General features: G+C 44.9%; 1 protein-coding gene and 1 long non-coding RNA gene across 4 annotated transcripts; both read left to right on the forward strand.

Moving 5' to 3' along the window:
* Positions 1–4872: 4872 nt before the first annotated feature.
* Positions 4873–7581, forward strand: LOC123441053. Of its 3 annotated transcripts, XR_006630397.1 has the most exons (5): positions 4873–5028; positions 5666–6257; positions 6375–6440; positions 6974–7065; positions 7449–7581. It is a non-coding gene; the product is annotated as an uncharacterized LOC123441053 (long non-coding RNA). The 3 variants fall into 3 exon arrangements; XR_006630396.1 differs by lacking the exon at positions 4873–5028 and having other exon boundaries at positions 5613–6257; XR_006630398.1 differs by lacking the exons at positions 4873–5028; positions 6375–6440 and having other exon boundaries at positions 5613–6257.
* Positions 7582–9599: 2018 nt separating this feature from the next.
* Positions 9600–16966, forward strand: LOC123441054 (DIMBOA UDP-glucosyltransferase BX8-like). Its single transcript, XM_045117578.1, has 2 exons — positions 9600–10201; positions 15957–16966. Exons 1-2 carry the CDS (start codon positions 9676–9678, stop codon positions 16844–16846), a joined length of 1416 nt encoding a protein of 471 aa, XP_044973513.1. The 5' UTR covers positions 9600–9675; the 3' UTR covers positions 16847–16966.
* Positions 16967–19745: the final 2779 nt, after the last annotated feature.

The following is a 19745-nucleotide window of genomic DNA, read 5'->3' on the forward strand; positions in this document are numbered from 1 at the left end:
GTTTCAGAATTCTATTAATCACTTTCCTTTTTCAAGTTTATTCTTCTTTTCAAGCTTCTTTTAAAATTTTAAAAATTATTCAGAATTCAAAAAGGTCTTATTTTAATTATTTGTTGACAATTTCTTAAAATAATAGCATTTTTGAACATTTTCAAGAATTTCAAAATGTGTTCACGTTTCAAAATTTTGGTTATATTTTCAAAAAACGTTACCTTTGTCCAATTTAGTTCATAAATTCAGCAATTGTTCATGTTTTGTGAAAAAAGGTGATTTCAAAATGTGTTTCTATTTTTCAATTTTTTCCCTTTTCGAAATTTGTTCACAGATTCAAAAATGTTATGTTTTTGAAAATGTTCAGGATTTCAAAAAATGTTTTCGTTTCAAAAAATGTCCCCACATTCACAAAATGTTCGCTTTTTCCAGGAAATATTCACATTTTTAATATTATGTCCAGAATTTCAAAAGATTTTCATGATTTCGCAAATAGTTCACCGGCCAAACATGTTCATGAATTTATGAAAAATAGAGTTTTAAAATAATTATTTGTGAGTTCAATGTGAATGAATGCTATCACGAACGAATGGAAGAAGTATCAACCCTTCTACAAAAGTGTGGCATTGTTGCTTGGGCCACATTTCAAGGGGAGAATGTAAGACTAACTAAATAGACATACTTCCTTCGCTAGGTTTCTCTGATGCAGGCAATTTTATTGACTGTATTACAGAGAAATACGTGAAAACAAATAATAAAGGAGTTGTAAGAGCCTTAAGAAAGGACCTGCATATACGTGGAAACAAATTAGATGTGTATTAATTGATCTGCATATATAAACAAATCTCCTCTTTTAACCCTCCGGATCAAGAAAATCTTCTACGAGCAGGGCAGTACGAGGCCCGACCAAAAAGTTGCCCGAGGGCACAAGGTACAACATTGACGCGATAACATTAGGTGGAGAACCAACTAATCCCAAAAAGAATGCATCCAAATTTATACGTCAATGCGGAGTTATTATCAAGGACCAAATCCCTATCTGCATTATTGAAGAATGGCATAGGCCAAAGCAAGATCGAGAAGTTAGTTTTTTGGACGAAAGAGCAAAAAATCTGCTTTGGGATACGCTCACGACACATTTCACCCTATCAGAGCATTTCTCACATAAGCAACGTGAGAGAGTCAAGTAGTTTGCTCTTAAGAAGATGACCACCCAATTCTACAACTGGAAGAAAAGGTTATGGGCTCACTTCGGCAAACAAGGCAAGACTCCAGAATTCACTGGACAATATGAGAAGATAAAAGATCACTGGGACTTATTCGTGCAGGTCAAGCAATTAGAAACAGTTAAGGAGCGGGCGAGGATAAACAAGGAAAATGCTCAAAAAATAGCATCACCATTCTCTGGGGGCAGGTGGCTACAAGAGTGGCATTCCTAAGTGGGATGAATTCGAGCAGAAGATGATTGATGCAGGGGTCACTCTGCAAACATCCACTTGGCCTGAAAGGTGCAGGAATTGGTTTTATGGGCATGGGGGAAGTTGGACGCAATGACAGGGTTGCTTGTGGAGCAGGCAAGTCTTAAAAATGCCTCTCAAGCTATACTTGCTGCAATAGAAGATGCTCGAACGGGGGTGTTCCAGCCCGAGAGAGAGAACGACGAGCTTACACGCGCCCTCAAGAATGCTGAACAATCGGGACGAACACAAGGCAAATGCGTTATTCCGTGGATTGAGGGATTTAAGGACTGGGGCGATTACAGAAGCCGTGCGAGAAAGAAGAATCGGGAGTCAGCCAGGAAGAAGGAGGATGCTGACCGGCTTGCGGATTTGGACTGCAAATTCTTGCGGCCACAGGAGCAGATCGACACACTTAGCCAGCAAAGGACGCCTCAGCTACGAGAGCAACCAGCAGATCCAGCGTTGGATAGTACTGTCCCATCGATGCCGAAAAGCAGCGTGGGTTCCACGGGGGTCCTTGCCGATGATGCACTATTGGCTAGCTACCCTGTGGATGAAATCAGATAGACACAAAGTTGTGAGCTTCACATGAAACTCAAGAACATATCCGTGAAGGCAGTGGTCGGCTATGCTTTAACAAATCCCCCTGGTGCAACCTTCCACAGCACTCCGATTCCACCTCGCTATGCTCATGTCGGGGTGGATGAAGTGATGTCGGGATATGAGTCACTACAGCTCGACATTCCTGGAGGTGAAGGGCAGCAGATACTTCAAGAAGTCATACGTGGTCTCTGCTTATGGAGAAAGGACTGCATCGTCTTTCCAAGGCCACCGACTCCTCCTCCAAGTCCGCCGCGCCATCCGATTCCACCCCGCGAGCCGACTCCATCCTGCCAACCCGCCACCGGAAAGGAATTTCATTTTCTGTCAAAGAACAAGAGTCCAAAGCGGAATAAGCCTAGGAAGAAACGCACCCCTCCTCCCCCGCCAAAGTTGGCTTACGAGAAGACCAGAGAGGAATTAGATGAGACAGTGGCTACTGAGTTGCAGGCCCATAAAGACAAGAGAAAGCATGTACCAAAGGACATAACACCTCTGGAAGACGTCAAACGTGTTCTGGCCAATCTTTTGGACCTGCCACCTCCGAAGAGAGTTAAATCAGACTATGGCAGCTCTATTGCCAAGTCATATAAAAAAGGACAAACAAAGGCGGCGCTCCTTACTAGAAGAAGCAGGAAAACCATTCCCCAGCTGGGAGAACAGCCAGTGCAATCGATCCCGCCGCTTAAGGTGGGTACCATGATTTCGTAGTCGATCCCCATGTTGCTCAAAAGATGGCTATGGAGGTCGGTGTCACTATTGCACAACTCCTAGGCAACGAGAGCATTCCCGCCACGGTGGAAAGGAATAAACAACTAGTATGGACATTTCAACCCAAGAAACCTCTCGTCAGGCCTGAGCTTGTCAAGCAGCTACCAACGAAAATATACAAATTGCATACCTGGTACATGAAGGAAGGAGAACTCGGGCGTCAGTCCCTAATGGTGAAAGTCAAGCCAGAGCATTTCTTCAATTGCAAAGATTTGTGGACTGAGATTCCAGAATTTTGGCAGTTATACAATCAAGACGCACTCGACAAATCTCTCGTCAGTTGCTATTGTTTGTAAGTGATCTTTTTCTGTAATTCAAGTCCCTAGCTCATCGGCTCGTTCATTTGCCTCTAATTATCCTCAATATATTCTCTTGTGTGTGTGGTGTTATCCAGAATGAAGATGCTTGAAATGAAAAGAGATGGACGATATGGCATTGGCTTCATTGACCGAAATACCATTTTTGAAAAGGCGGTATTAGAATACCCAAAAGAGACAGAGAGAACTTGTTTTTGTTTTTGAAGATACTAAGTCACAATGAAAAAATATTATTTCCTTACAACTTCAAGTGAGTGTTACTGCTATCTTCTACTATAAATTCTATTTTGCTTACCCGGTCGATATTATGTTTACGTATAGTTCTTGATGAGTTGCATGCATGCCCGTTTATAAAACGCAGATTACACTTTATCCTGCTCGTCAATACGACTGACCAGGAAAAAGTTCAAGTACTCGACTCATTAAAAAAGGACGAAGGCGAGTACATGTCCCAAGTTACAAGTCAAACCAGGACTAGGGGAGGGGGAGAGGCTTTAGTCCCAAGTTAATAGTCCCGATTGATAAACCGGGACTATAGACCCTTATCAACCGGACTATAGTCCCGTTTTCTATGAATGTAACTTATTTAAACTGTGCAAAAAAGACAACAAAAAAGTGTCGTGGACTGCCATTTAGAAGCACCGAACCTTGTCTTGCCGAGGCACAATAAAAAATACATTTTTTTGCAAAACTTTGTGCCGCACACATATTTTGCAAAGATGTATGCATGAAATTATGTTTCGGTTTATTTAACATTTTAAAACACATTTAAAATGCACGTTTTAAAAGCGGGTGGGGATGTACCCGGGTTCAGGACATCATCATCACTCCAAAAGGATCCTACTATAGTTTAAACTATTGGGTCGCTCTAAACATGATGGGTTTAGCTCGTGCACGCGTGTTGGTTAGGATCATGTCGATCAGACTGTTAGCTTTTCCTTGAATCAAGTGCGTAACCAACACGACTGAGATATATAAGCCCCAACATTATTAACACAAGAATCATGGCCCCCGAGACAGACGGTTTGAGACGCTTCTATCATACTTCAGACGAGTATCCATAAAACAAACCCGTCAGCTGGTGCCCCTTGTTTTATATATAAAGGAAATGACGCATCCCTACTATTAAAAGCACGAAAAGGCAGATCCAACTTAAGATCTGAACCGTTTAATCATACAATCAATGGTCTAAACTCGTCGTTAACGAAATCCTTCGTTAACACCGCGAAGCGGGGAATTCCCACGAGTGGCTACACCTCGCACGTTCTCTTCGCCGAGTAAACCGCTCAGCCCCGCCTCCTCTCTCCTCCCCTCCCCTCTCCGCACCCGCCCGCTCGCCCTGCCCGCCGCCTCTCCCCCGCTCAGCCCCGCCCCTCCGCTTGCTCGCCCCGCCCGTCGCCAGTTCGCCCCGCCCGCCGCCTCTCGCCTGCTCAGCCCCGCCCCTCTGCCTGCTCGCCCCGCCCCTCCGCCTGCTCGCCCCGCCCGTCGCCTGCTCGCCCCGCTCCTCCGCCTGCTCGCCCCGCCCGTCGCCTGCTCGCCCCGCCCCTCCGCCTGCTCGCCCCGCCCATCGCCTGCTCGCCCCGCCCGTCGCCTGTCCGCGGTGGCACGGGTGGAGGAGCCGAAAAGGCTGGTGCCCCAGCCGTCCGGCAACGCGGCCGTGCGCCCGGACGACCCGAACAAGCGGGTGCTCTGTCTGTACGGCAGCGCGGCTGCGCTGTTCGTGCAGATGGGGGTCGCCTCTGCTTCTGTCTGCCTTCTTCCGCCTCTTTTGGTCCTGCTGTCTTCTTCCGCCTCTGCTTCTGCTGCTGCTGGGGGTCGCCTCTGCTTCTGTCTGCCTGACCGGCGTCCTTGGTTTCCTCCAGAGCCCCCGCCTGCTGCTGCTGGGATAGGTACTGAAATTTTGAATGCCATATGGTGAAATTGATAGTCAGTGAAATTGAATGTTTTTCTAGATGAATTATTGATAACACGCAGTTCATCCAGTTTTGAACATACACAGTCATTGTACTTTTCTAACTGTCAAACTGTGAAGTCACTTAACATATGCAGTCACTAAACATGATGTATGAAAGCAAGTTTAGAGTACTGTTTTGTACTGGTGGAATTACTCCAGTTTGGAGTACTCCACAAATTATGAAAGTTTGGAGTACAAAATTCAGTTTTGGTACTGGTGGAATTGCTCCAGTTTGGAGTACTCCACAAAAAAAAGTATCAAGAGGAATCATATCTGGTTCATTGGAGTATTGTGTTAATTACTGGACTACAATTTGAGAATATGATCTGGTTCAGCTAGAGCAAAATGAAGTTAGATTTTGTAAATGGCCAGACTTTGTAACTTTCTTGTCAAAATTCAGTTAAAATATCACCAGATTGTTAAAATTCAGTTAAATTATCAACAGTTTCAGTTAACTGTCTACTGCCAAACTCTTAGCATTGCTCCTCCACTGAATTTAGTTGTTGTCTACTTCCAAAATTCAATTAAAATATCATGTCATTTTGCAAAAACATTTGTACCTTGTTTTTCAGACTAAATGCAGTAGGTTAACTGATCTGGTCCTGTGGCTGGTCAAATTGTACCATGAGTAGTCAAATTATACCACTTTGGAATTTCTCATCTCACCAATGAGTGTGTCTCCAAGGTTTTCTGCCACAAGAAGATGATGCAAGCTTCCGGATATTTTTTTTCAAAAAGAGGTACAACAAACTTAAGGGTTCTTCCATCCATCTCAGCACTATTTTAGCTAATCCTGCAACAAAAATGCTAAAACATCCATCAGTTTTAATTTAGGTTCAGAGTATACAACAACAACCAACAAACGTTCAGAGTATACAACAACAACCAACAAACAACAACCAAGCCTTGTTTGTTGGTTGTTGTTGTATACTCTGAACCTAAATTAAAACTGATGGATGTTTTAGCATTTGTGTTGCAGGATTAGCTAAAATAGTGCTGAGATGGATGTTTTAGCTAAATTTAGGTTCAGAGTATGCTAAAACATATTTTAGCGGGACAGCTTCAGTTCAGGTTCATGCAAGAGGACAGCTTTTAACCGAAATTCGTTGGTGTAATTTCAGTTAATTGGAAAGAACAACTCTGCAAGTTAATTGGAAAGAACAGGTATTGCGGTTTCTTGTTCCTCATAATAAATTTGTAGTACGCGCATCATGAATCCTAAATGTGAGAATGCTTTGGAACAAATTTATGAGTTATTTTTGCAACTCTATACAATAACAGGAGGACATAATTTATATGGAAAACTTCTCCTTCTAAGGCAGATATTAATATTCTTCAATCCATAGAGTAAGTTCAACAATTCAGTAGCTAATGCGTTCTAAATAATACAAAGGCATGAACAGTCATATTTTGCTGCAAATGTTTACGTAAATGCAAACTTACACATGTTACTACATTTCTCACTAGAAGCTAATTCAAGATATTTCTATATGGACTGAAGTAATAATCTTAGTCATAGTCATGAACAGTCATATTTTAAAAATGTTTCCATAAATTCAAACTTACACATGTTACTATGTTTCTTACTGGAAGCTAATTCAAAATATTTCTATATGATTATGGACGGAACTAATAATCTTACTCACAGAGACCTTAGTAAATATAATTTTTTGATATTTACAACATCTACCTATTGTCAAGTGCAAAACTGAAGCATCTTGTGTTATTGTCAGTCCATATTTTCTTTCCCGTGACGGAGGATTTGTAGTTCTAAAATGCATACAACTGAAGATGTCACCATTGGCTCTATTTTATTCTAATGCATATATCGCACAGTAAGACATGGGTTCTCATGCAATTTGGCATTGTTCTTTCTCAAGATATGCCTTCTTTAGCATCATAAGCCTCTAAAGAGCACTCGAGCGTACCCTACATCATCACGGCTCCTCTTGTACTACATGGGCTTATGGTGGTATGTGCTAATTAACTTCTCTCTCGATATTTATGAGAATTGTCGTTAATAGAAAAGGCAAACTAGATGTCTAAGGAGGAACGTGGTATTTTCTATAAGTAGAGGTGACATGAACAACCACTCCTTTGATGATATGCTACATTTTTCCAACAACGAATTGAACTACTCTCTAGGAAAGGGAGTTTAGATTTTTTTTGTTATTAATGATGGGTTCGAACTCGATGGATGCTTGTTCTAGAAAGAAGTCTAGAAAGAAGTCACTGAATTGATATCAACTAAAGCAATCTCTTCTATATACAAGAGGCAAGGGCTACCTTGATAGCACGTAAAAACATGAATTGTTTGAGTTCTTTTTTTTAATACAAAAAAGTTAATTTTGCAAGATATTATGAAAGGTCGCATCAAATACTATCTGAGGCACATCACAGGTGAAGTCGGCGAGTGTACGATGTGTGCCAGGACTTGGACAAGTATTGCTTTTGATATTAATGGGAAAGACAATGGAGGCTACTTTGCTCGACAGTACTATCACTGTAGATTTGGAAATTGTATACAACGGAGGCTACTTTGCTTGACAGAAACTTATTGTTCAGGATGCATTCTGCAGGTTCCATTACTGATGTGGTACACAATGCTTACTACACATGTCACCTTATTTTCTTGTTATGCAATTTATCTAATTAAGCAAATGTCTCAGCGTCATATATTGTTAATCTGCATTGCTACTATAGACCACGGAGTAAGTTAGATCTTCTTCCTGCCGCAAGCACGTGCATTGCAAGCTTGCCCATATTTTTTGTAGCCACTATACTTTATTTTTCTATGTCTGTGCATTATTGGCATGTCAATTGGAGAATTTAAAAATACCCCTACAAATTATGACATAGCTCAAGTTTCATCTTTTTGGGGTCAATGATTTGATATCTGAATCAGATGTGTTAATATGAGCTACACAAAATTTAAGTATGTTATATCATTCCATAATGCTAGAATATTCATCAGTGATTTCTATAGGTTCATTCTTTTTACCATGGTGTTCGTACAAGGATAACATGATATAGACAAACTATAATCATGCTTTCCTGCATTGCAAGTTGCCCATATTATTTTTAGATGTTGGTTCTCTTCATTTTCATTTTAAAGTTTTAGTCTCAAGGCATCCATGCTAGCTTACTATAGAATTGAACACAATTGATGAACCTGAAATCTTTATGGGTGAGGTGCTGTAGCGAGATTACTTTTTTTAATCTGTTTTTCACGCCCAGAGATGGTGAAATTGTCCATGCTCAGTGTCATTCCTTGTTCTTATTCATGAGCTGCCATGGTTAGTGTTACGTGTATGCACAATTGTATTTCATAATACTGAACAACCTTGCAGGTGACATATTTTTCTTCTAGGTGGCCTGGTTTGCGACAACATACTGGTGGCAGCGAGCATCGAAAGATAGAGATGCACGTAAGGAATTGTCTATTAGTGGCATCAAGCACCAGAATAGAAGATGCAAAATAGGGTAGGGGAAAGATATGGCAGTGAAGAGAGTTGTTTGGTATATGCGTGTGTACGTGATTGTTGGGTTGTTCTGTGTTGTAAGTTGTGTTGTAAGTGCAGTCAGAATTTTTGGCCAACATACTTGAAAGTATAGTCTGTACACATGTGAATTATAATTTTGGCCACTGAATTACTATGGTGACCAAATCAACACCGAAATAGTTAGCACCCACGGCTCCCTTTTTCTCGGTAGTGTCGTTGAGATACACCAGGATTGTTGGTGGCTAATTTGTGCATGGCCTGCGTGAGACGTCGACCGGTGATGATTGGATTGCCCGTCTAGGAACCCATTTGATCGCAAAACTGGCAAGATTCAGCAGCAAGGTGAGAACTAGGGATTGATGGTGAGATCAACATGGTACATGATTATAATAGGGAGGCGTGCTCACATGAGCGCCATCGGCGATAACATTGTGAGGGGACAATGGGAGGGCTTCACTTGGGCACTTGTCATGCTAGAAAGACGACGAACACATGTGATGAGATCCGTCAGGTGATGTCAAATGTCCCCCTTGTGCATCGCATGCCTTGCGTGGGTGGAGTTGTGGAAGGACTGGTGTAAGAGGTCTTACTTCAATGAGTGTGATTGCCACAATCACTCTAGCAACAAGGCTACAAGCACCACGAGGAAGAAAATCAAATATTTGAAAGAGGTTGGTGATAATATAGAGAAGTTCTAACTTAACACACGAATGGTAATATGAAGATGGTCTATTTTGACACAAGACAACTAGACTTTTGTCATGTAGTAGTAAATTATTATGAAGTGATTACGTGCATTGCACTAGTGTCCCTAAAACAAACCAGGCACTCGAATCCTCGTGCTGGCATCCCGTATCCATCCATCCATCCATTCTCTCCCGCTCTAACCATTCAATGCGGCCATTAATCCCACGATCCTCGTTTATTTCGACCCAATCCGGTCCAAATCCATCCAAATAATGCTCACGTTCTCTAGTCTTCTTCTCTAGGAGTACAGTATAATAAAGCCCAACGCTATACCATATGGCTCCATATCTCCATCAGCAATCAGGCACTCCTCCTCCTACCTAACAAGAGTCATGGTGGCCAACGCGGCGGCGGAGAAGGCTCCGGCTCCGGCGAGCGGTGGCACCCGGCGGGTGCTGCTGTTCCCGCTGCCGTTCCAAGGCCACCTCAACCCGATGCTGCAGCTGGCCGACGTGCTGCACGCCCGGGGCTTCCACATCACCGTCTTCCACGCCGCCTTCAATGCACCGGACCCTGTGGCGGGGTACCGCTTTGTGCCCGTCGGCGCCGGTGTGCCGGCTGCCGACCTCGTTCCCACCGGCAGCGACGGCGACTTCGCCGGGGCGCTGCTGCGCATCAACGAGCGCCTCCAAGGAGCTTTCCAAGACTGCCTCCGCGAGGAGGTGCTGCTGGAGGAGGAGGAGGAGGAGGGAGCGCGGCCGGCGTGCCTGGTGCTGGACTCCAACCTCCGGGGCATGCAGGTGGTCGCCGGCCGGCTCGGCGTGCCGACGCTGGTGCTGCGCACGGGTGGCGCCGCCTGCCTCGCGGCCTACATGGCCTTCCCGGCGCTCTGCGACAAGGGCCTCCTACCGCCAAAAGGTACTTGCCTCTACCTGACAAATAAATAAGTACAGTATACTGACAGATAAACAGTTAAGAGTTAGCACCGCTTTCCGCATCGCCAAAGTTAACATGGAGACAAGTAGAATCTGGTAGCACTGCTTCTTTTAAGAAAAAGTAGCCCCCTTTATTTCTTAGCCATGGTTCGGAATCTCATCGGAGACTCTTGAAGCCAAGACTTAGGTATACACGGCGCGTCCTTTGAACCGTTTTAACCGGACGCATCGTGTTCGTTTGATCTGCACGGATCACGTGTTTTCCATTGCGCAGGCCGTCGTCACCCCCTAGCGTACTTCCCCCGCGCGCCCCTCCGCTGTTGCCGTCGACATTGCCGGTCCCTGCCTCCGTCGAGCAAATCTGCGGTGTTTCTTCAAATCAGCGTGCCTCCCCTGTTGGATCTCTTCCCGCCGGCCATCATGGAATCGCATCAGATGCCACCGGTGTTGGAGACGAAAAGCTATGACAAAGACGACGATGTTGCAACCGGCGACGAAAAACCTTTAAATCGGCGATAAAAAACGCTACAACCGGCATTGTCGAAAGCTTCAACAAGAGACGAGGGGAATCAAGGGCCACCCACAATGCAAACCATGAATGCTGTAACCGGTGATGAAAAAAGTTTCAACCGGCTAGAAAAAAACTTCAACCGACGATATAAAAAGCTTCAACCCGCGATAGCGAAACATAAAAAGATGCAATCATTGACACAAAAGCTTCAACCATATGTTTGAAAAGCTTCAACCACAGACCAACAAAAAAAGACTGTCATTTTTGCTACAACCAGCAAAAAGCTTCAAGCGACATGAAAAAAGCTTCAACCTATGTGGAAAAACTTCAAGCGACATGGAAAAAGTTTCAACCAAAGTGAAAAAAGCTTTAAGCCGGAGTTCAGGGGGACAAGCCTGTGCACGCACGAGCGTCTACGGTGACGAGCGGCGACGATGGGGGAAAGAGATGGGGTGCTCGTGGGGCAGGAGGTTGGAGGCGCGCGGAGCCGTGCGCCGACGCAGAGCGGGGACGAGATGCCAGATCTGATGGCTATCGCAGTCAGATCAAACGACCGGCGGGAGCGCTTACGCCGGTACGCCGACGCAGAGCGGTGCCCTTACGTAAATCTAACAGCTTGCCTACTTTTGTTAACTCATGTGCAGCCCTGTTGCCCGGCCTTCTCATCCAGGATACCCTGTTGGATGGAAGATGAACAGATCAGATCAAGTACTGCAGCAATAGTACTGCACGTGGACACTGTAGCAAAATATGCTGTAGATGAATTCACATAGAAATACAAAACATCCATAAGTATACCTCAAGGATCGTATCCTCCGGTCGCCCCCGCCAGGCGACCGGGGGAAAACCTAGGCCGCTGTCAGGTCCCCCACCCGGCCCCCTTCCGTCCCTCACCGGCGCCACGAGGCTCGACCAAGCAAAGCCCGACCGGAGCCGGCACCGGCGGGGATTTCTTTGTTCCCCCGCGAACTGAGGGCCGATGCGGCGTCGCCCTCTCTGGCGTTGGCGTAGCACAGATGTCAGGCGTTGCGGCACGGCTGCGAGCTGGTGCTGGTGGGTGCCGACGTGCTGGCCAGGCTTTGGGCAGTGGGGTGAATGGAGGCGCGTGCGGGGGTACCGGTGGTGGCGGGGGTCTGTCCTGCGGGCGGCTCTCACGGCGAGGGCCGTGGCGGTGTGGGTTGGCTGCTTCTGCTCCGTTCTGGTGTGGTCGAGGCTCCGACGTGGTGGTGGCTCCGGTGAGTTGGCTTGTGGCGGCTTGGTCCGACATGGTCAGGTAGGTGCGGGTGGGGCTGCTCTGGCGGCCGGCGCCTGATCAGGTCGTTGTTCATTGGCCTTGATTGGTGTGCTTCTCTTCCGCGGGTTCCTAGCGGTGTCGGTGTGGTCGTGGATGAAGTTGGTGGAGGAGATTCAGATTGGGGAAAACCCCTTGGTCAGCCCCGGTCGTGCCGCCGCCGACGCTCAATGGCGCCACTATTCTTCTTGGAGATGTCGGTCTACGTGTGCTCCTCCACTTCCCACCTCCCTGCCTCTCGGGTGAAAACCCTAACTCCAGTGGGTGGCGGTGACGTCCTTGACGCCGTGACCTTCCTGAAGGCGTCGCCTTGAGGGCTGAGTGGTGGTGGGCACTGTATGGCTCCTTCTCGGTTGCTGGTGGTGGGCACTGCTTCTAGGGAAACCCTAGGATTTGGTCTTCCAGATCGGACGATGGCGGTACCGTAGTGCCGTTTCTCTCTTGGGAGCATCGTTTGTGGAGCAGCGCTGGATGATAGAGGCTGGAGGTGGAGCAGCTTCGTCTTGCATGGAGTTTTAGTGGAGTTGTCAAGTCATGCCTGACCGACAGTTGCACGCTGAGTCATGCCTGGTTTGACAGGTGCTACACACGACAGTTCTTCCAGAATCTTCGCGTCTGAACGGATGAGCGCAGGGCGGTGGCGCCATTGGGCGCCGTGGTGGCGTCGACGAGTGTTCGGGCTGGCAAGGATGATGCGGATCTCTCTCCTGAAGATGGGTCACTGGGCCGATGATGACGGCGGCTTCTAAAACGTGTGTGTGCGCTTTAGATCTGTTGCACCGGTTGTTGATCCCGATAATTTATATGGATGGATTGACGACGACACCAGTTTTAGATATGTGGAGTGAGAGCACTCCACATTATTGAGTTTCTAGGTGTGAGTGGTGGTTTCGGATGGATTGATGTATGTTCTTATCAGGCCTTTGCGGAATAATTAATAAAGATGGCTGCATGCATCGATTGATGCAGAGGCCGCGTGATTAACCTCCTTTTCGAAAAAAGATGAGTTCATATAGACCAAACACTGTAGCTCCGATGCTGTTCGCACATATCTGTCTATAGATTTTTAATCGGACGATGTAGAGAGTGGGGCAACTCACCATACTATTCACTCATGACTGGTTACTAGCAAGTCACTGGATCTCAATCAATCGAGTTATGAGATATGCTCTTTCGATTACTGAAGAATGCACAGCTCAATTGAGAAAAAGAAGAAAGCTGACAGTTTCTTTTGTTAGGATGAAAAAACAATACAGCTCAGTTGTACATATAAAAAGTTCAGAATAAAACTGACTACTATTTTGGAGAAGAGAAAGAAAGTAGCAATTAAATTTTTTAAATGAAAATACTTAACTTCGAAATATATTTGTCAAATATTAACAAATAAATAAAAATAATACATCTATTTAAGCATTTAAGGATATATTATCTACAAGAAAATCTAGAGATCCTATCATTTATAGTTTTATACAAGTATATTTGTTGAAAAGTAAGTGCCAAAGTTTTACAATTCCAACTGTTTAGAAACCTCTGACAGCATACATGAAAAAATAGTAAATTTTACAACATAACTGGTCGATAGGTGACTCCGTTTTCTCTTAAACTTCTCTATTGGATCAATCTTGTGCACTGTCTTTATCCTGATATTTCTATAAGCAAGCTCATAACAAGAGGAAAGCAAGGATTCTTGTAGAAACTGTTTTAGCTTTTGTTCCCATTAAGTTGCCTTGATAACAAAATGTATTTGGTCACAGTTCTTCCTACCCTTGCAACACGAAGAACCCCATATAGAATTCATATACAATAAAGCAAAGAAAACACTTCTACGGATAATTTTATCCTAGATGACATAAAATATTTCTTCATACAAAAAAGTTAATTGCAGTGTTAAGCTGTATATATAAAATAAATCAAAATTACACAGAATTATTATGGTACAAATGTGAAGCAATCCAATTGCACCTGAAAAGGACTACTAAGCGATGGTATCACAGCTCCCACGTTAACTAGACAATAACTTGTGCCTCACACAAAATCGATGCCACATTAATGGACACAGCTAGCGAGCGCCCGCGCTCATTCATTCAATTGAGCAGACCATCGTTTTAGAAAACGATATCCTAATGTGCATTAATTAATGTGTTCACGAAAAATATACTAGCCAAAATCTTCTCCCATGTGCATTAATGTGGGGTATCAAAAACTTAAAAATTCTTAACTTTTGATTTGAGTATTCAAATTCAGAACCGTTTTCACTGTTAGGTTTCTCACGACGAGTTTTTCAACACTAGATCATGTATGGATATGTTTCATCGAACTTGTTTTGTGGACAACTTTGGATGCAATGGAGGAAACTTTAGTGTTATTGAGAAGCAACTTCTTCTTTTTTGCCTAGTAAGACTGCATAGTAGGTTGATTTGTGTAAAAATGAGAAAATCACAGAAAACATGAAGCGACTTAGCGTTAGATACAAGCTATTTCACTACACTATGCGTACCTATCAATTTTACTAACATTATCCTAATTTATCAGTTGCCTACGATTGATGTCTAGTCGTCTGACATTGGTAATTAGTTTTCTAACTTTGCAAATTAGTTGCGTATAATACTATGGAATTGCTTATCATTGTTTTTTCAAGTTGCCTTCAAAAACTATGAAGTTGGCTATTCACTAATACACATGGTGCAAGGAAGTTGCCTGTATATATTTAGCCCTAAAGTTGCCTCATTTAGAACAAAAGTTTCTTTTGAAAAAAGTCATCAGAACATACATATGGGATCTTGTTTTAAAGCGCTCGTCCCAAGAAACCTAGCAATGAAAACGGATTTTCGTTCCGACTCTCGGTTAAAAAGTTGTAGATTTTTGAAAAAAAAAGATGAAATAAAATTAGATAACATCAGCACATGCATGTAGCTAATTCTTACACCGTACCTTGCGCACAACCACACCTACTACCGCGCGGTCCCCATCCATCGTCATGTGTGTAATATCATATGCTTGCACGAGGGTGCGCCGGTTCAGCTTATTAAGCATTTACGCACATTAATTAGCTCGAAAACAGACTACAAGTGTGTATTTTTTGTCGTACTGTATTTTTGAGGATGTAAATTGGAACAAATTTCACTTCGGAGGGTTAACGCTCCACAATGATATATTCGGGAGGTGAAAAAATATACTTTCTTTTGATTTTCATGATAATGGGAAAATATTTGGCGAAACAAACAATAGGATCATGTACAAGAAAAATACTAATCTCAGCTTTGGTCCATGAAACAACAAAGCCATTTCCAACCAATGCCGTAATGGGCCCAGGCCAAAAGCTAGGAATCAATCAAGGCAGTTAATCTCACGAAGTGACAACTACAGCAGTACAGCACAACGGGTAAGGAAACGACGCTGAGTAAAAGAAAGTACTAGTTTCTTGAGTTTTGACATTGTACTTACTACTTACTACTGAGATCCGACTCCAACAAATAAATAGCAGAAACCAAGAAGCATTACAATTGAAAGGGGGATATGATAAGTCGGCTGATTGCAAGCCTCAAGGATGAATCCTAAAAAGAAAGGAAAATGCATGCAAAAGCAATCCCTAAGCATCAACACATCTACTTATCCTAGAAATGAATAAAATGAATGTATCTATAACTAAATTAAATGTAGATACATGCATTTCTAGTGACTAGCATTAAGATGGAGGCCGGAAAATCAAAGTAAAAATAGCTACCTGTGAATTAATGTGCATCATTTTATAAATATGCATTACTTGTCGCATTCACATATGCACACTACTGAACACAACCACAATTAGTCACCTACTAAAGCACTAGTTTTCACATAAAACTAGATGCACATTTAAGGTGCTAAGTTTTGAAATAATACACATGCATCCTCACATATATCACGCAACAGCTGATTATTTTCTTACCAAAATTTCAGACCATTCGCAACTGAACATGCCACTAGATGATCTCCCACCACTCCGGCTTCAAGACATGATCTTCTCAACCACAACTCCACATGAAACGATGACCACCTGCCTAGAGCGCATTGTGGAATCGGCGAAGTGTTCTTCAGGTGTCATCCTCAACACCTTCACTGACCTCGAAGATGTCGACATCCAAAAGATCATCGATGGCGTGGGTGTCCCAGTGTATGCAATTGGTCCTCTTTACAAGATATCTTCAGGTGCCCAGAGCAGCTTGTTGTCTCCAGATAAAACTTGTTTGGATTGGCTGGACAAGCAAGAGGCAGAATCTGTTTTGTTCGTGAGCCTTGGGAGCTTGGCATCCATGGGTCAGGAAGAGCTAGTGGAGACTGCATGGGGCTTGGCCAATAGCCGCTTGCCATTTCTTTGGGTGATCAGGCCTGATGCCGTTCAGGGTTCAGGGAAAGTAGGCCTACCTGACGGCTTTGAGGAAGAGACACGAGGTAGGGGAATGGTGGTGAACTGGGCCCCACAACAAGATGTTCTTGGACACCAAGCCGTTGGTGGCTTTTGGACCCATAATGGCTGGAACTCAACGTTGGAGAGCATATGCGAGGGTGTTCCGATGATATGTAGACCTCATTTTGCTGACCAAATGATAAATGCCAGGTATGTCGAGCAGGTGTGGAAGGTAGGATTCGAGTTAGAGGGCAAGTTGGAGAGGGGAAACATCGAGAGGGGTATTATAAAGTTGTTCCGTGGGGAAGAAGGTGGAGAGATGAGGCGAAGAGCAAATGATCTCAAGGACAAAGCAACCTTGTGTATCAAGAAAGGAGGCTCTTCGCAAACAATGGTTGATTTGCTGATCAACCGCATAATGTCATCACCTTCTTCCATTTAGATGGGATTAGCTGATGTTTTCATATCGAGTCATTCCTAAAATTGATAATGTTGTTACCCAAGACTTGCTTTGCATATGAGTGAATTATGACATATATCTTAATATATTTTTGCCAACTTCTGCATAATTCCATTTAGCAGATAATACAATTTATGTTCGTAGATTTATACCGCAAGTCAAAGTAACAAAACAAAATACTAATTATACATCGTTAAACGCAGCATGGCGCCATGCATGATGAGCTCTCAATCTCTGGCTATCCATGATCCATCAACGTTTCTTTACCTTGCTGAGTTCTAGCAAAATCTTGAGTTGGTAATCTATTGAGCTATAGAAGATCGGAAAATAGAGTGTTCAACTTTTCATACGTGAGTCTATAGTCTGCTCAAGTTTGAGCAGTACTCTGTCTGTAAACAAATATAAAAGTGTTTACAACACTACTTTGACGAAAAAAGGGTTTACCTCCGCTTTGTATTATAAAGCAACCAACCGATACATTCAACTCGCTGGGGCGACAACACAAACAAGCCCGAAAGAAAAATGAAAGAAAGAAAAAAAGAAACAAATGCTAACATCGACAGATTGACAAGGAGAAGAAGACCGGCAATCGCTCCACCCGCCGGAGAAGTACCTCCGCGTCCCAGCATTCCGAAGCGTTACGCACCAAACAACACCTCTCAAGAGGAATCCGACGATGCTGCCGCTGTTGCCCAAACAAGTCCTAGGGTTCCCCCGGTACGTGGAGGATAGTGGAGGAGGGATATCCCCGACGCCCTTCAGGAAGGACTGGCGGCGCCCGCAGGCGGCACCGCGTCGGTGCCGGACTAGCCACCAGGGATTTCTCCCGACCCACAACCACCACCACCACCCCAGACACTTCGTCGTGCACCACCCACTCATCCGCCCACCAGTCTGCGCCACCACGATTACCGGACCACCCTCGCCGTTTCACTGGAGCTGCCAACACGAGCCCTGGAGGAGGAAAGAAGACAACGGCCACGGGAGCGGCCACAACTCGATCGGAGCGAGGGGACAACCACCACCGCCAATGCGGAGCCGACCGGACGTGACGACGAGGACTTGCCAGGCCCTATGACCGACCGGGCCCACATGGGCCCGTCCCCACGCTGCAACTCGCCGACCGACCGCCACAGAGCACCGCCACCTCGTCCCACCACCACGGAGCAGCACCGCAGAGCGTCGAGCCACCGGCCCGCCCAAACCTAGACGAGGACCGAACGGGCTTAGATCTGGGCCTGGCGGGCGCCGCCGGTCATCAGCACCACCCCGCCGCCCCACGACCAACGGTCGTGCCGCCGCTTCGAGAGCCACCATGGCACCGCCTCCAACGGACCACACCGCCGCCGGCCGAATCGCACCGCCGCCAACTGCCACCGCCCGAGCAAGGGCACCGCGCGCGGGGGGAAAGGCAAACCCGCCGCCTCTTGCACCACGCGGGCTGGGCCCGGCGGCGCGCGCTGGCGGCGGCGGGGGGAGGGGAGGGAAAGGGGGGAGCGCTGGAAGGAGGGAGGGGGAGGAGCCCCCGGCCGCCTCACTTGGGGAGACGACGTGGGAGATAGGTCGGGGGTCGTTTTTGGAACCGTCTATCTCTTTCTTACAACACTATTTTAGTAATATAGACGTTCTTATATTAGTTTACAGAGGGAGTACTAGTTCAGGCTTGTTCATGTCCAAGGCTGTGGCAGGGGCAAAACGGCCTTCCTGTCATTTTGGGATTGCATATGAGGGCGATCTCATAATAATATAGTTTTTCATAACCCTATTTCCTCTTCCTCTGATCAGAAGGCTTTGTCTCTCATCATGCAATGGAAGCAGCTTCCACCCATAAAGTGAAAAGAGCAAAATCAACACAGCACGGACGTTGGTTGAATCTGTGTTGAGTTGATTTTGCTTATCTTCTGCTGTTTATTCGATTTGGTTTTCATGTTTGCTTCCCCTGAGTCATATTTGTGCGTGATAAGCTTCAGGGTGACAACTGGATTGTTATCTTGCTTCATTGCAAGCTGGTTACTCCCGCAAAAACTAAGACTAGTTTTGAGCTTTCTTATAAATCTGGGCCAAGTGCCTCATTTCTAGAAAGAAAACAGGCGACTATTGGAGTCGAATCATGTTTTTACTAAGAGATTTGTACTTTTAGATACTGGTGAACTAAGAGATTACAAACAATGCATTAACTGGTCTTCAACTTAAATCGTGAACCGTCGGACGAGAGTATGTGTACAAGCTAAGATTGACTAGATTCAGCACAAACCGGTGCTTTTTATATAGAAGATTAAATGATGATCTAATGATAAATTAGCAGTGGTGCAATTCAAATCATGAACCTTCAGATGAGAATATATGTACGGGCTAAGAGTGGCTGGACACCAGACTGACATGGTGCGTTGGTGCGTTTTAATCAGCAGATAGAGGAAAAGAAAGATATATATAAATATAAGAAAGCAGAAGATTTCACCAATATTACAAAACAAACTATTCGAAAGAGGTACAATTAATATGACAATACAACACATGATATGACAGGCAAAAGATTGATCCAACCATACAAGATCATTTAGGTTGTCAGCAAGGGATATACTGGTTCAGACACGAACATGCCCAACACGCCTCTCTTATCGCTAATGTGTCTTCGGAGCCTCGCAAACCCTCCTTCACCCCAATGTTTCCCCCATGAATTCTTGATGCGCCAGTACTTTACACCATAGGAGTCCGTGCCATAACCGACGACCAAGACAGCTAGCGTGCCAGCCTGCAAGTCTCGTATCAAATTTATGGTCTATGATGCCTCCTTTGTACCTCTGCAAATGATGACCTTGCACAGTGACGATCACGGGGCGCTTGGCTACCGCTTTCTCAAGATCATCCTCGGTTGGGCGGA

This window comes from Hordeum vulgare, chromosome 3H (assembly GCF_904849725.1).
Source record: "Hordeum vulgare subsp. vulgare chromosome 3H, MorexV3_pseudomolecules_assembly, whole genome shotgun sequence".
Lineage (NCBI taxonomy): Eukaryota > Viridiplantae > Streptophyta > Magnoliopsida > Poales > Poaceae > Hordeum > Hordeum vulgare.

Excerpts from the sequence above, each read along its gene's own strand:
- LOC123441054 (XM_045117578.1), top strand. The coding sequence starts at position 9,676 with ATGGTGGCCAACGCGGCGGCGGAGAAGGCTCCGGCTCCGGCGAGCGGT. Across the intron at positions 10,202-15,956 it reads GGGCCTCCTACCGCCAAAAG|ACCATTCGCAACTGAACATG; the intron begins GTACTTGCCTCT and ends CCAAAATTTCAG.